This window comes from Borostomias antarcticus (assembly GCF_949987555.1).
Source record: "Borostomias antarcticus genome assembly, chromosome: 12".
NCBI lineage: Eukaryota > Metazoa > Chordata > Actinopteri > Stomiiformes > Stomiidae > Borostomias > Borostomias antarcticus.
The window spans coordinates 5,181,226-5,197,605 of NC_140245.1; the positions used below are offsets into that span (position 1 = coordinate 5,181,226).

General features: G+C 49.4%; 2 protein-coding genes across 2 annotated transcripts; both read left to right on the top strand.

The window, feature by feature from the left end:
- Positions 1–2,030: 2,030 nt before the first annotated feature.
- On the top strand, positions 2,031–9,218 carry ppm1la (protein phosphatase, Mg2+/Mn2+ dependent, 1La). Its single transcript, XM_084446639.1, has 4 exons — positions 2,031–2,897; positions 6,830–6,995; positions 7,358–7,519; positions 7,883–9,218. The coding sequence occupies exons 1-4, from the start codon at positions 2,499–2,501 to the stop codon at positions 8,233–8,235; spliced, it is 1,080 nt and encodes a 359-aa protein (XP_084302765.1). The 5' UTR covers positions 2,031–2,498; the 3' UTR covers positions 8,236–9,218.
- A 3,228-nt stretch (positions 9,219–12,446) lies between these two features.
- Positions 12,447–13,169, top strand: arl14 (ADP-ribosylation factor-like 14). The gene has a single exon (XM_084446598.1). It carries the CDS (start codon positions 12,496–12,498, stop codon positions 13,126–13,128), a length of 633 nt encoding a protein of 210 aa, XP_084302724.1. The 5' UTR covers positions 12,447–12,495; the 3' UTR covers positions 13,129–13,169.
- The last annotated feature ends 3,211 nt before the right edge of the window (positions 13,170–16,380 follow it).

Genomic DNA, 16,380 nt, shown 5'->3' on the forward strand with positions numbered 1-16,380 from the left:
ATATAAATGATAAATTAACTAATAAAACAGTATAGTGAGGTGGGTCTAGCACCTGTCCGCTAGACTGCACCCGTATGGTCTCTCTGAGAGACAGAGACCGTTCCAATCGGGTCTATGAGAGAGTAGAGACAGAGACAGGTCCTACCTGGTCTGAGACAGAGACAGAGACAGGTCCTACCTGGTCTGAGACAGAGACAGGTCCTACCTGGTCTGAGACAGAGACAGTTGCTGCCTCTCTGCCTAAAGTACCTTCAGATGGAGCTGCTCACTCTCCTCCTCTTCCCTTCTATCTGCTGCCCTCCACAGCCAATACTGTCCCTTATATGCTTCCTGGTGACCTCTGCCCCCCTGATCTGGCCAATCCGAGGGCAAGGAAAAGACCCCCCAGGGGGTGTTGGGGGGCCCTGACATGTTGGATCAAACATGGGGAACAGGATCCTGAGGGGAGCAGGAACACACAAAACAACAGGCCTTGTGTTACCGGGTAGAAGAATACGGTCACAAGAAAACACACACATGCACACACACACATGCACACACACACACAAACACACATGCACACACACAAACACACATGCACACACACACACACATACACACAGTAATGGATCAGATCCCATAAGAGCAGTGGGCAGGGCTGCCTGATAAAGGCCTGATGCTGACCTCACCGGCTGGCAGCCCCTCAAAGCAGCGAGAGCTGAGAGGACGGAGAGTACGGGGGTCTCACTGTGACCCCCTGATACAGGATCGGGGCCGTGCAGAGCAGAGAGGGGGGGGAGGGTGGGAGCCAGGGGGAGGGATGGATGTCTGGACCAGCGTCTCTGGGACCCAACCCCCCCACCTTGATCCTGTCCTCCCAGAGAAACCCGCCACCGCTGACCTACACAGCCCCCCCCCCCCCCCCACACACCCTCCTGGGCAGTCTGGGTAGGATGACCGCCTGGGGCCTCAGAGTAGGGGTGCATTTGGTTTTGAACCCCCTCGACTGCTGTTCTTTTACTGGGGCCGTGAGTGAAATCCACACCAGCAGCGGGCCCGGGTCTGGGTGGGGCCCGTCGTGGTGGTGGCAGTGTTAGGGGTAGAACAGTCCAGAAGGCCTGGGAGGCCATTTCTCATAGTTAGACACAGTATTACATTAGGGTCTATGTTCGGAAATGAGGAGGAGGAGGAGGAAGAGGAGGGGGAGTAGGAGGGTAGGCTGGCAGGACATGAAACAAAATTAGAGAGAGAGGGGGGGGGGGGGTGCAAATTTAAGGAGCACTTTAACAAGGGGCATACGCAAATCTCATTCTTCCTAGTTAGTCCAAACCTATACTGTGCAGGCCATGAGATTGCCAAGACACGACAGTAGTCCTCACAATACTAGTGCCTGGTATTTTAAAGAGTATCATCTAACTTCCGTAGTTTGACGTATTTCCGACGCAAACAAGCTATGAGGGTGGGACATATGTTTAGAGGAATTTGATTGGAACATTGACAAGTGGACGGGTTTTAAGAACTTTAGACAGATTCGATAGAAGGATAGCGTTGATTGATGGGGGGATGTCGTGAGATTATTGTCCTAAAATCTAAGGTAGCCTACCTGTTGTCGTCATTGCACGTGACCTACCGTTTTCCAGGAAGTAAGAAATTATATACTTATAAGATTACAACAAAAGTAGAATTTTGTAATTTTTTTGGCATACATCGTTGAATAGGTGAACACTATGGCCAATTATGTGAACCAAAATGGGACAGAATGCTTTTTTCATTTCAGTGCGACTTTAATTTAATTTAATGTGGGCTATATTTATTCTTTATTCATCATACGTTCGTATCCAGCTGAGTCCCATTGGGATACACTGTAGTTTTATTTATTTTTATTCAATCATTCATCCAATACACATCATAGACTGTAGTTTTTTGCAGGAGGAGACAGAAGTCCAATGACCCTCGTCCTCACCCCGCCCCTGTGATCTCTCATAGGAGGCTTCTGCAGCTGCGCACATTGTCTGTCATCGCGGAGCAGGCTCGGCGGCGGCGGCGTGGAGAATGTTGTTGATGCGGGTGCACCGGGGTTGAACAGGCACATTTCCCGCAGAAGAAACAGGGTCAACGGTAAAGAGGGGCCAACATACACCGGCGAGGTCAACTCTCCGGCATATTCCGGGTGGGTCTAACCGATATTTCTGTTACCTACGATGGGAAACGCGCGACAGGCGCTTCTCACGGGTGGATCCTCGCTCTGCAGCTGTTCGCTCGGGCTCTGCCGTGCCTCTCGAGATAACGGCCCAAGTCAATGACGGGATCCGCCGCTTTTGTCCTACTCTCCTCGGTGTCACGTTCGGTTGTTGTGCTCGCTGGGATACCCTGCGCGTTTGAAAGGCCATTTTGAGAAACCTCGTCGCAATTCTGTCAGACATTTTGACGGTAAAGGGATCTCTTTATTGTCTCCCCATTGAACGAATGGATTGAATTGCAGTGACGGGATAGAGCCGAGCGCAGTTCTCTAGCGTGTGATGATAGGAGACACAATGACGCTGTTGTCTCTTTTGGGTCGGATCATGCGCTACTTCCTACTCAGGCCGGAGACTTTGTTTCTGCTGTGTATCAGCCTGGCGCTGTGGAGTTACTTCTTCCACACGGACGAGGTGAAGACCATCGTCAAGTCCAGCCGCGACGCCGTGAAGATGGTGAAGGGGAAAGTGGCGGAGATCATGCAGAACGACCGGCTCGGAGGCCTGAGCGTCCTGGACGCCGAGTTCTCCAAGACGTGGGAGTTCAAGAACAACAACGTGGCGGTGTACTCCATCCAGGGCCGGAGAGACCACATGGAGGACCGCTTCGAGGTGCTCACCGACATTGCCAACAAGAGCCACCCGTCCATATTCGGGATATTCGACGGGCACGGTGGTGAGGTAAGGGGCTACTGTCAAGGAGCGCCAGTGTACACAGGCATGTGGAATGTTCCAGAACAGGTGACTGACGGGAGACACACACACACACAGTCTAGTCTGACAGCATCCTGCATGGTTTGGGAGGAGGTGGGAGGACAAAACAACCTCTCAACTCTCCATCTCAGATAGAACAGCGTTGGAGCCTCAGGCCTAAACCCCCGCTGCTACAAGGCCTACATACCCACCGAGCCCACTACCCACCTAGTCTAACACACACACACACAGGGCCATATCAGCCATCGCCTGGACTGAGAGAGAGAAATAGAGGCCAGACTCAAGTGAGTCTCTAGGACAGAGCAGTCCTTCATCCATCAAGATGTCACAGGACATCTTCCAGTACCGCCTACTGCCCGTCACTCCCAATAGTGAGCCATTGTGTTCATGACAATAGAACTGCACTTCTCAGGTCTGTGTGTGTTTGTTTGTGTGTGTCTTTGTGTGTGTGTTTAGGGCTATTGAATTCCTTCCCCACACAAAGGAGCCTCTTTAGGCTTTGTTTTTTTGCCCATGTGGGTGTGAAGGGTCCCCCCTCCCCCTCTCTCTCTCTCTCTCTGTCAAGGCTCAGACAGTTCACAGGTCACATGTCAGAGGAACCATCTGCCAGTCCTCTGTTACCAGGCTGGCTGGGAGGCCATTTCTCATAGTTAGACACAGTATTACATTAGGGTCTATGTTCGGAAATGAGGAGGAGGAGGAGGAAGAGGAGGGGGAGTAGGAGGGTAGGCTGGCAGGACATGAAACAAAATTAGAGAGAGAGGGGGGGGGGGGGGTGCAAATTTAAGGAGCACTTTAACAAGGGGCATACGCAAATCTCATTCTTCCTAGTTAGTCCAAACCTATACTGACGGGATGGGAAACTACAGACACAGCTACAGACTCACACACACACTACAGATAGCTACAGACACAGCTACAGACTCACACACACTACAGATAGCTACAGACACAACTACAGACACACACACACTACAGATAGCTACAGACACAGCTACAGACTCACACACACTACAGATAGCTACAGACACAACTACAGACTCACACGCACTACAGATAGCTACAGACTAGAGCCACGAGACGACCAAAAGAATGTACGACTAGGCCTACTATTAGGCCTGTTCCAGACACAGGTACAGACGGCAGTTTGCTCTGCATGTTTGGGGGGAGACTTATGTGAGTTATTAGTAGTGTGCGCCATTTTCAGACGGACGGAATTATAGATTAATTCTTGCTGCAGTCGTAACTCCTCTTCTGTATTCTTTTAGAGAGAGATATGGAGGCGCGTTGGGGGAGAGGGGTGAGGTAGAGAGAGATGGACAGAGGTTGAAAAGAGATGGAGGGCGGTTGAGAGATGTGGTTGTTTATGTATCTGGATATACAGTAGCTCTCTATTCCTGTACTATTATTATTGATTAAATATTGAGTCTTCCTGTCTCCTCCCTCCATCCCATTCTCTGACCATTACTTGTTCTGCTATGTGTGTGTGTGTGTGTCTGCGCATGCCTGCGTGTGTCATGGCGATAGAGACTGGGTCAGCTAAACACCTGGGTCACCCTGCCCTGGCGGTCCAGAGGGCGGTCACCAGGAACACACCCAAGGTGTACACTGAAAGAGAGAGAGAGTCCAAGGACAAGCACACAACTCGCATTTAACAAGCTCGGCAAAAAATAACAGTTTGCTTTGCTTACCCACCCCACACACTCCCCCACACACTCCCATATCACATGCAGCAAATACTGTTTACAAACCCAACAGAAGCAGAGTCCGAACAGCTCGTCTGAATCTGGCAGAACGCCGTGTTCCTCTACTGTAAATATTTGACACACGCCTCTCCAGTTCCACTCCCTTCACCACCCAGATACAGTCGTACGCTCACACAAACTTCACATAGACGCGTGTGCGTGCATGTGTATGTCTGCATGCATGTATGTATATATATCTATGTATGTATGCATGTATGTATTTATTTATGTATGTATGTATGTGTATGTTTGTGCCTTGAAACCACAAACACGGCACACAAACCTCTGCTTCTGAATGCTCTGCTTCTGAATGCCTTTTTTGGAGGCGACTCTGTAGAGACGGATTTCGGGGCCCTGGAGGGGCGAGGGAGGATCGAGGCGGATCAAAGGAGGAGGAGGGTCACTGCAGACCAAACTACTCCTGGCTATGTGCCCGACTGTACCGGCAATAGATCATGTGGCTCAAGTATTGGACTCTATGGTGACACATAAAACTCACCATACGAAACAGAGTAGTCATCATTGGATTCAGTGGACTACCATAAGCTAGGCTAAAGTGTGTGTGTGTGTGTGTGTGTGTTTGTTTGTGTGTGGGTGTGTGTTCCTCACTCACAAATTACCCGAATGAATGAGCATACTCATCCACTGAGAGGGAGGGAGGATGAGAGGGGAGGGGGGATGAGAGAGAGGGGAGGGAGGGGGGATGAGAGAGAGAGGGGATGAGGGGGAGGGGAGGGAGGGAGGGAGGGAGGGGGGATGAGAGAGAGGGGAGGGAGGGAGGATGAGAGGGGAGGGAGGGAGGGGGGATGAGAGAGGGAGGGGAGGGAGGGTCAGACAGAAGCTGAGTAATCAAGCATTTCATAATCAATCTTATCTCATTTCCTCCTCACTTCACTCTCCCTCTTGCCCTCTCCTCCTCTGTCTCTCCATGCTCTCTCTCCCACTCACTTTCTCTCCCATTCTCTCTCTCTCTCTCTCTCTCTCTCTCTCTCTCCCCCTCCCCACCTCTTCTCTCAATCCATGTGCAGTGTGGTTGGTTGGAGCGTCAGTCGCTATCTCTCTCTGATTGGCTGCTGAAGCTCGCTGCCACAAAACTAACAGACACCGGTGCTGTAATTACATTATAGTACATGATTAGGCTGTGTGTGTTTGTGTGTGTGTGTGAGTGAGAGAGAGGGAGAGGTGGAGGGTGGGATGGAGAGGAGGAAGAGAATGAAGGAGAGGAAGAGAAGACGTCGAATAATTCCGTTTGAAACGCCACCGCCCCGGTGGGGTCACGGCCTCTCTCCTTCCTCCCCAGCCCCACAAGAAAACCCCACAGATTACTGAGCACCCCGACACCGATTCATACTCGAGCACCCGGACGTTCCACACGCAAGAACACACACACACACAGCCACTCTGTCAGCCTGACACGTGGAAACTGAACCTGCATACCTAATGGAGTCTTTCACCACTGTAATCGAGCGATTTCTATTTCTAGTTTATCTATGTATCATCCATCCATGAAGATTGGTAAGGCGTGTGTGTGCGTGCGAGTGAGTGAGTGAGCCAGCATATTAACAGGCGTAACATACAGGCTTCATGCTGTACCTTGTGTATCCGTTACAGCCTGACGGGCAGCATACAGGCCCAGCCCAGCTCTATCTATAGCCCAGCCCTATCTATAGCCTCAGTCTGCCTCATATAGAAGCTCTGGCCTGGTCTATGTATAGCTGCTGTTCACACACACAGGCTACAGAGAGAGAGAGGGCTTGGGTCACTCTGGAGGAGGATGATGAATGAGCTGCTGTGCCAGGGGCTCCGTGGAGGCCTGGTCACCTGCAGAGTCCCGGGGTGGTTCTGTATCTCCGGACGGTTCTTCTAGACTGTTCCGGGCTCATCAGTGGACCTCTTCCGGGTGGGGCTGTCAGACTTGGGTTTCAGTGGGATACCGTAGTTTCAGGGGTTAAAGGGACAGTTATCTAGCGATTCTGGTCTGTCATGGTCTGTCATCTCTAGTCAGACAACAGCTCTGTTAACCAGAGAAAGCTCTGGAACCAGAGAACGGGACAAAGCTCTATAATCTAATAGAACAGACAAAATTAATCAGGATTCATCCATCCTGAGAGCTTCAGGTGATTAAATACTGATTTCTCTCCCGCCCCACCCCAGGCAGCAGCGGACTATGTGAAGGCTCACCTCCCAGAAGCCCTGCGCCAGCAGCTGGTGTCCCAGGACCGAGAGCGCCGGGAGAACTACCCCAGCCTGCTGGAGCAGCGCATCCTCACCGTGGACCGCGAGATCGTCGAGAAGCTTTCGGCCAATCACGACGAAGCAGGTGAGCGGGGAAAAAAGGTTGTAGGTCACAGGAGGACTGGGCAGGGGGAGGGAGGGTCTCGTCTCTGTCCCTCTCTCTCCCGGGCACTGTGCACTGTGTCTTCTACACGTCTTCCACTTTTTCGACTTTTTCACTGCATTAATAAAACCTGTTTTGTATCTTGGACACCTCCTCGTTTTTGGCAGCGTGCGGGCTGGTCCTCATTTTGATTTTGCACCACTTTGTTTGGCCTTAAGCACCTGCCTGACTTCAATCAGCCAGTATTAAATCAGAGATCTCCTATACACACTTGATATGAGGACATTTAGCAGGTATTTAGTAGTAACAGTAATAATTAAACATCCCCCCCCCCCCCATCCAAGGTACCACCTGTCTGGTGGCCCTCCTCTCAGACCGGGAGTTGACCGTGGCCAACGTCGGCGACTCTCGCGGCGTGCTGTGCGACAAGGACGGCAACGCCATAGCGCTGTCACACGACCACAAACCCTACCAGCTGAAGGAGCGCAAGAGGATCAAGAGGGCAGGTGAGGGGTCATCACCGTGGCAACCCCATGGGATAGGGAGAGAGCATACACAGACAGTCATCATCCACAGTCCTGTCCTAGCTATACTGAGGGGTGAATTAAGCTAGTTGCCGTAGTTCACAGAGAAATGTATGGACACATGTTTACACTGCAGCCTTTAGTCGCCACCTGCTGGCCCTCTATGGAAGCGCACGTAGTGGTAGTGGCATTCTAGAGTTCTAAAAGTCTATCATTCTAACATTTATGAAACGTTCTTTTTGACAGTCTATCAGTCTGACATTCTAAAATTCTAGGGTCTTGAATATCAACCACCATGGAGTGTGTAATTCTAACTGAGCTGCTATTCTTCTTCCTGTCCACCAGGAGGCTTCATCAGTTTCAACGGCTCATGGCGGGTGCAGGGCATCCTGGCCATGTCCCGTTCCCTGGGAGACTACCCGCTGAAGAACCTCAACGTGGTGATCCCCGACCCTGACATCATGACCTTTGACCTGGACAAGTTGCAGCCGGAGTTCATGATCCTGGCGTCCGACGGGCTCTGGGACGCCTTCAGCAACGAGGAGGCGGTCCGCTTCGTCCGCGAGCGACTGGACGAGCCCCACTACGGCGCCAAGAGCATCGTCCTGCAGTCCTTCTACCGCGGTTGCCCCGACAACATCACCGTCATGGTGGTCAAGTTCAAGACCCGGGCCGGAGGCGGCAAGGCAGGGGAGTAGGAGGGGCCACCGTTGATCTACTTCCTGTATCTCTCTCTCTTTCTCTCTCTCTCTGGGATGGAAAAGCAAGCAGTCAATCAGGGGACTGGGAACTGTGGACACCACTCTCTCTCTCACACACACACACACACACACACACTGTAGTTGACACACACACACCTCTAAGACAGGAAATCAGCTATTTTTACTATTCTCAACCAGCACACCAAGACTGTGATTTACTGATAACTGCAAACAAACACACGCACACACACACACACACACACACACACCTGCAGTGTGTTCTACTGCCCCAGGGCACAGCATGTCCTGATAGAAAATGTAAATGCACTTTTGAGACTTATTTTCTCTGAGTACAATGTTCATATATCAGCCTGTTAACCCGCTGATGTGGATCATTTAAGACACCACCACAGGTAGACCTCGAACATGACCTGCTGTCTATGGGGCTATAACGTATGACCTGCTGTATATGGGACTAAAACATATGACCTGCTGTATATGGGACTAAAACATATGACCTGCTGTATATGGGACCAGGACAGGAGAGGTGTTCCCTGCATCTTGGACCATTTCATGCACCTCACTGTTGATTGGAAGACTCCACAATACTCACAGCTGAGAGAGGAATGCTATTGGCTGAAAATCTGCTTTCTGAGGCAATAAGACTGGGTTCTGTATTGTTGTTAAGACCAGAGATCTTATAAGATTTAGCATGACTAACTACTGCTATAGTTACTACTTCTAAACTGCTGTTTTGTTTGTTCTTTGCTTGAACAGTGAATGGAGAGAAACTAGAAGCCTTTTTTTATTAACCTTGTTTGCCTTATTTATTGTTTCAATTGTAATGTTAGGTTGTTGTTGCCTAAACATACAATATCCAGCCTGCACTCTCCAACCTGTAGTCTACACTGTCATCAGTCCGCTATGTAAGAGTTCTAGCTAATAACTCACCAAGTCCTCCAAACTCAAAATGTGAGAATGCAAACTGTCAGTAGTTAAACAAATAAAATGTTAAACTATGTAAATATGTAGCTTGTCATATTTTCATCTTCACACTTCACATTTGAAAAGCTATGAGCAAAGTCTATTTGAAAACCTGGCCAAGTAGCCTAATCACCTTGCTTTCCTCCCATGACCGTCATGTAGCCTTTCTGGTCACACATTTCCTGTAGCTGTAGGCTATCACAAAGCGTTTTTGTTGTCCATGTTTAAATCCCCGCTTTTGACAACAAACACGAACGACGCAGTGAGATCAAGACGGGAAAGAGAACGCTGTGACGTCTTTGAACTTCTGAGAGTCCTAGATCAGTGTACAAATAGTTCAGCTCCACACGGTAACCGAACACCGGAGCGCTACTGGCTTGATCGGCACTGACGTGCGTGTGTCGCTTCCGCAAACAGACAGACAGCGCGCAAACCAGAGGGCGCTAAGGCAGCTCTGACTGCCGGTGCCAGCTGGGCCGCCTCAGAATAGCGCACGCACATAGTAAAATATCAGATGTGCCAAATACTGGAGAGCTGTTCTGTAACGTTCAAATGGGCTTACCGCAAACCCTCGCGAGTCACCAGCCTACTTCACTTACAGGAACGCTAGTCTGATTATTCAAGAGACTTGCGCCTTTATAACGGTCCAAGCGAGACAGGAGAGCGTCTGCAAACCTCTATCTGATAGGCTATCAAGACAAAGACACAGTTGAGTTTCCAATAGTTGACATCAGGATTGTTGAGCATAAACTTGGTTCAGTCTTGAGACCAGCTCAAAGTTTAACCCATAAGTTAAATTGGACTATATTTTGAAGAATGGGACAGCGTGGCTCTAAATCCACAGTGGAAGCGGTTGTTTTCCAGCGTTTTGGCACCCTTGGTAAACGACATTCAGTGTATCAGAAAATGAACGAACCCTCGACACCTGTGGCTACCATCCGTTTTCGGGAGATAACGAACCGGGCAGTCACTACGCAAGGCATCGGCCCACCGGATATGAAGAGGCACTCCTGGCACCACAGCCGTCGCGAGACGACCGGGCTGGTCTACGTGATGGATGACCCCACCGGGGGAGTCTGGATGAAACCTTGAGAGAAATGCAAAAGATCATGAAAGAGAGTGAAATCTATATCCTTGAAACGGGAGTATAGTCCTAATTCTATTCTCTTGTTGGAAGCATCTGATGTTTCCACTTGTTGACCCGTATACTGGCCAGCTGGAAGCGGCTGAGAGTTGCGGGGTGCGGACGTCCTGCAAGGTGGATTCAAGTTTGACCTCCAGATGAGGGGGGTAGAGTCCGCATGTGACACCGTGACCACCAGGAGTACAGAGACGGACGCCATGTGGACGCAGTCGCTGGAGTTGCTGATTGCGCATCTGACTTTCTACGGATTTTCTTTAGGTTAACCTACTCATCGAGATTGATTGTGCTTGATGGGTTTGGAATTAACCGTCTGTGGAATTGTCTTTTTTTTGGTTGATATAATTGTTCTTTGCAAGTAGTTAGGCTACTAGAGATAGTTATCTCAAATGTATGTGGTAACCACTCTGTAGCCTACGTTTTGAAGCACAAGAAGAACGCAATGTTGTCCGAAATAGGCCTATTGTGAAGGCAAATACATTTGATTGATTGATTAATTGATTGGTTGGTTGGTTGGTGGGTTGGTTGATGTATTTATTTATTTTACACTATGACGTGTAACAAGACAGGATCGGTTGCCTACAAACGATGGTTGACTGAATGATGACGTTACCTTAATTTATGAGTATGAATGAGTAGGAGGAGCAGATAGGAGGTGATATGGACCGATGGGTGGGTGATGAGCTACGTGACGATGACAGCCTTGTATGATCTATGACAGGGATGCCCACACTTTTTTGGCTTGCCCCCCCCCCCCACACACACACCCAAAACCCCTGCCCTTATTAATCAAGCTACAATGAAAGTGGAACGTTAACTTTATTGTATGCCTTGCGCAATCTTAACAAGTAACAGTCAGCTTAGTTGTCAGAACAGAGTGTCTTTCAGATTCAGTTTCGTTTATTTGATTAAGAGGGACAATATACATTAATAAACACATGGTGTAAATGCACCCGATTTTAGCCAAAAGGCTAGTTTCCGTCGGCAGTCCCTCTGCCAGAAATGAAAAGGCCTACCCCTGGTCTGCTCCGACTTTCGCTGCTTGACGCCATTTTCCCAAGGCTTCCTGTCCTTTAAATAGCTCAGTCACACAGCACAATACACTCTGATAACTTTGCACTGAATTGGAGCCCACACATGATTAGGCTAAATCATTAAAATACTCAGCTAAACTGCAGTACAAAGCGGTCATACTTGTAATCTAAAAGTAGCAGGAGGAAAAGGTTGTATTGGGCACCATGATCTATGACACAACCAACAGCCTATATCTCATGTACTGATGAACTTTACATAAAGGTCAGTCACTTACACACACACGCACACACACACACAGGCTCACTTGAGAGCTGCTGAGATCTGACTGATCTGTTTATATGAGGACGTTTAACATGCAAAGACATATTACCGAACGGGCCTACCAGGCCCAAGAGCTCAGGGGGCCCTTTCTTGTGCCATAGTCAAAGGGCTTAGTCATTCATGTCAATAACAAGTCACAAGAAATAAACTATCATGATACTTTTTGAATGAGTGTTTATCTGTAGTACTTTAGAGTGGCTGAGTACTTCATGCAATATGAGGCTTTCAACTGTAGTTGAGAAATCCAAAAAGCAAGTCCTCCCCACTAGATCTCTCGAGTCAAAACCGAGCTGGGTAAAGCTGCTTTTATTGTGAGATTTCTCTAATTATCTTCAAATTGGATTTGGATGCCGTCTCATTGGGCAAATTCAAAAAAGCGATAAATGAAATGGGTGGGGGGACCCTTTACGTGTCTGTCCAGGGGCCCATCATGTCATAATCAGTCTATGTTAACATGATAGATGAGTGTTGTTCAATAAATTGGTTTGATTGAATGTGTGAAAGGTTTTATATATCATGGAGCGCAGTGACTCACTCATTGTGCCAACCTGTCTCTCCGCATATCAGGGAAGTCCTGTTAAACTTTACCCAGAGCCTTATTTTTTTATCACAGAAGGCCCAGGTTTATAGCCGGGCTGCAATAGCTGATCCAGTAACAGACAACGCACTGAGCAAACACTGCAAGTAGAGAGAGATAATAACCCGCAGCTCGTCAGGTGTGGTCCATATGTCACTGAGCAGCAGCAGGCTGCTGTACTAGGCTACGTGGTATAGCGATGGGTCAGCGCGAGTCGACGCCTCAGCCGGAGGCTCGGGTTCTGCTCCTGGGCCTGGACTCAGCGGGCAAGTCGACGCTCCTCTACAAGATGAAATACAACGAGGCGGTCATCACCATCCCGACTATCGGCTTCAACGTGGAGATGATCAAGGTGAAGAAGAAGCGGGGGAGGGTGGACCTGACGGTGTGGGACGTCGGCGGCCAGAAGAACATGAGGCACCACTGGCGGAGCTTCTACCAGGACACGGCGGGGATAGTCTTCGTGGTGGACAGCTCGGACCGACGGAGGCTGGACGAGGCCCGACGGGAGCTGGAACACGCGCTACGGAGTGAGCTTCTCAGGGGCCGCCCGTTGGTTGTCCTCGCCAATAAGCAGGACGTGGCCGGTGCCGCGACAGTCACGGAGATCACGGAACTGTTCAATCTCAGGAAGATGTGCACCTCCCGGGACTGGTTCGTCCAGCCTTGCTCGGCCGTAACTGGTACTGGCCTGGTGGAGGGATTCCAACGAGTGGCGCGCATGCTAAAACTACCGTCAGACGACAATATCGTTCAATATCATTCACACAGCATCAGCAGCACTGTGCAGTACCTCAGATCCAAATCCGTCACATCAATTGGATCGGACTGACTTTCAGTTCATACTCGACTTACACAGATTGATGGACCACATAGTAGCCTATTTGAAATAAATTACAGGATCCATCAATTCGCTGTAATCAGACATGTGAAATGGTAATCGGTAGGAGACCTCTGCAGTAGCCAGTGTGAATCAGATGTAGGCTAGACGCTACTGTATACAATAGTTAGCGCACAAAGGACATTTGGAGACGTGTGCGTATAACGCACGATAGTATTTTATTCCTCGTGTATGTATACATAATTTATAATTATTTAACATTTATTAGGCTAAATGGCCTAAAGTATTTCAAATATTTGTCTTGAGTTGGAACACAGTTTTGATATGGCGTTCTAGGATAACAAGACAATTGTGCTGCATTAAAACGAATATTTCTGTATTGGCCTGTGGCTGTGAGTGAGATAGGCTATACGGTCGGAACATAATAATTATAATAGCCTGCTACATCGTATTTATTTCCAGATGCTCAAAGCGCTATTGGAGGCGGGGGGGGGCATGGCAGACAATAGCCTAACCAAGTTTCCGTGCGTAAATGTTTGTGTGAGAAATAAAAAGGCATAGGCTACTCCGTGAAGGCCAAACACGGTCCGTTAAGAGACTGCGGCTGGTGTTGGTTGTGGCTGGTCCCTGCAGTTCCATGCAGGGTCTCCAGTCCCAGGGGGGACCTGTCTCCCTCCCCTATGGACTCCTCGTACGTAGGCAGGTGTCTCACTTCATCGTAGGTCGGTAGTGGCCCGGCCAGGCTTTGTATCGTGTAGCTCCCAACAAGCGGCTCCCGTGATTCGGTAGTGGTTGGGCGGCCAGCGGTGAGGGACGGGGGCTCGTCGTCCTGGTAGCTGTCGGGCTGCCGTCTGGACCGCGAGCACACAGCCCGCTGGATGAAGTAACCGGAAGCGAAGAGAAGCAACAGAATCAGGACCCCGGAGAGTTTGCGCGTAACCATGGAAATGTTGTATAACGTAGTATGTACGAACTCCTTACAGCAACCGGCGGAGACGCTGCCGTTCCCGGGCGGGCAGCACACCTCGTCGTCTCGACAAACGAACCCTCCACAGAGTATGATCGCCTGACCAGTAGTGACAACAAGTGTGGAGAAGAGAGCAACGCCCGGTATTTGGTTATTCAAGTAGGTGCTCATTCTCCTGAGGGGAAAAGTGATTAGAAGTTGCCGTTCTGACGTTTCAGTAGCCTATCCCAAGTTCAACAAAGCTGAAAGCAGACAAGGGACACTCCCCAGGCGCACCCGGCCGAAGCGCCGGCGCACTGGACAGGGGCAACCCGAGAGCCAGCGGGGTCGATAGCACTCAGGGCGAGCCTCAACATTACGATGAAATAGAATACAACGGGGAGAAGTGTTGCCACACAAACTGCCAATTTTAATGCATTTCAACCATCTCATTTGTATTAACCTGCAAGTAACAATTTCCTCTGCCGTCCAGCAGCATGAGTATACAATTACATTCTTGTAATTTGATATGGAGGATGAGATGTGGCGCTATAAAGTGTTTTGCCTCATTTGAACGCTTACAGTAGTTCACCAACGATTAGCTATCCCTATTGGGGTGTGCGCGCCGCGGGGAGGAGAGGTAGCATACTGTTATGAGGGGGCGCTGTGATCGAAAGACGGGAACAACCCAGGGAGTTTCTGAAACAGTTTAGCTCAAAGGTTTTCGGCTGATATGAGCACCAGACTGCGGCTGCTGAGTTGGGTGGCTGTCCGTAAATGAAGAAATCAATACCGTTGAGAGCTCTGCGGGGTTGTTGTCCTTCTGGAATGCTCTCCACAGTCAGCATCCTCCGGCTCCATGGTGCCGTTATGACTGGAGGATACTGCTCTAATTCTCCTTATCAGTCCATCTCATTCAGTCATGCAAACTTACAAAAGTGCACTGTAGAACCATTTTTAACAGTAGAGGAAGCCTTATGCTACCCCTAGAACCCTTTTCAGGTCAGGGAACCATATTGGGTTCCAAACAGCTCTTTATAGGCCTGATGGTTCCTACTTCTCGAACCTTTTCAGTGTTCTACCGTTACAAATTGTTCTAAATAGTACTCTTTTGTAGTGCTTTTATACAGCTGGAGTAGACAGGGAAACAGGATCTAGCTGGGAAGCAGAGGATTCTCGGCAGAAGTCTGTTAAATAGTCTTGTGCCTGTAAATGGAGGTATAACTTCCCCATAACAGGCCTGTGTGTCACCTTACTAGTACACTACCTGTTAATGTGCAGTTTCACACTGACACACCTCAGTCCAGCCTTAACCCCAAATCTGTAACTTTAATGTTTGACAGAATAAGCAATGCAAAACAGTTTTGTAAAACTTTATTCTTTTTTCAGTTAAGGTTCAGGCTCCATCTTCAGTATCTCTTGAGCCCTGCAGGAGAACAGAGCAGATTAGTAATGAGACATTTCCAGCGTCTATGAAAAAATATATAATTCTTTGAATAAAAACACAACGCAAATATAACCTGGTTAGTGCATGTGGTCAAAAACACGCAGCAGCTCGAGATGCCAGTGTCACCTAGCCTAATCTATAAATCATAATGATATGATAATGATTAACATAAGAATTCTCCTCACTCCGAAAAGATGGCTGCATTAGGGAGGACTTCTTTGGTGTTCACAGCACTTCTCGTCTCATTAACCATGTCAGGGGTTCTCGTCTCATTACCAAGGCCAGGGGTTCTCGTCTCATTACCAAGGCCAGGGGTTCTCGTCTCATAAACCAGGCCAGGGGTTCTCGTCTCATAAACCAGGCCAGGGGTTCTCGTCTCATAAACCAGGCCAGGGGTTCTCGTCTCATTAACCAGGCCAGGGGTTCTCGTCTCATTAACCAGGCCAGGGTTTCTCGTCTCATTAACCAGGCCAGGGGTTCCTGCCTGCGTGGCGTTGAGGACCTCCGACATGCCCGCTGCGGCCAAGAGGGGTCCTGTTGACACGGTACCAGCCTTCTCCTGAGGGGCTGTTGTCACAGGAAGTGTTGTTGTAGTCACGCTTGCCTGGTTGACGACTTCCGGCAGGACAATCAGCGGTTGTAGCTGGACAGTCCTGCTCGACCCTGGCGAACACACAAGCAACACTGGCCTTATGGGAATCTACAGCCACCTCACAGCTGTAATGCTGGGCTGTCTAATTGGCAATCAAAATAAGTTAACAGTAGAGTGGGCAAAACTCACAGTCCACTCCCCTCTTCGACACCCCTGCGTTGGATAACCGAGGCCAAGTGTTGCGGCCCTGCTCAGCCG

What these genes read in the sequence shown, in the direction of transcription:
- arl14 (XM_084446598.1), top strand. Translation starts at nt 12,496, where the DNA reads ATGGGTCAGCGCGAGTCGACGCCTCAGCCGGAGGCTCGGGTTCTGCTC.
- ppm1la (XM_084446639.1), top strand. Translation starts at nt 2,499, where the DNA reads ATGATAGGAGACACAATGACGCTGTTGTCTCTTTTGGGTCGGATCATG. An exon ending in GGCCAATCACGACGAAGCAG is followed by an intron (nt 6,996 to 7,357) that starts GTGAGCGGGGAA and finishes CCCCCATCCAAG; the next exon opens with GTACCACCTGTCTGGTGGCC. An exon ending in CAAGAGGATCAAGAGGGCAG is followed by an intron (nt 7,520 to 7,882) that starts GTGAGGGGTCAT and finishes CCTGTCCACCAG; the next exon opens with GAGGCTTCATCAGTTTCAAC.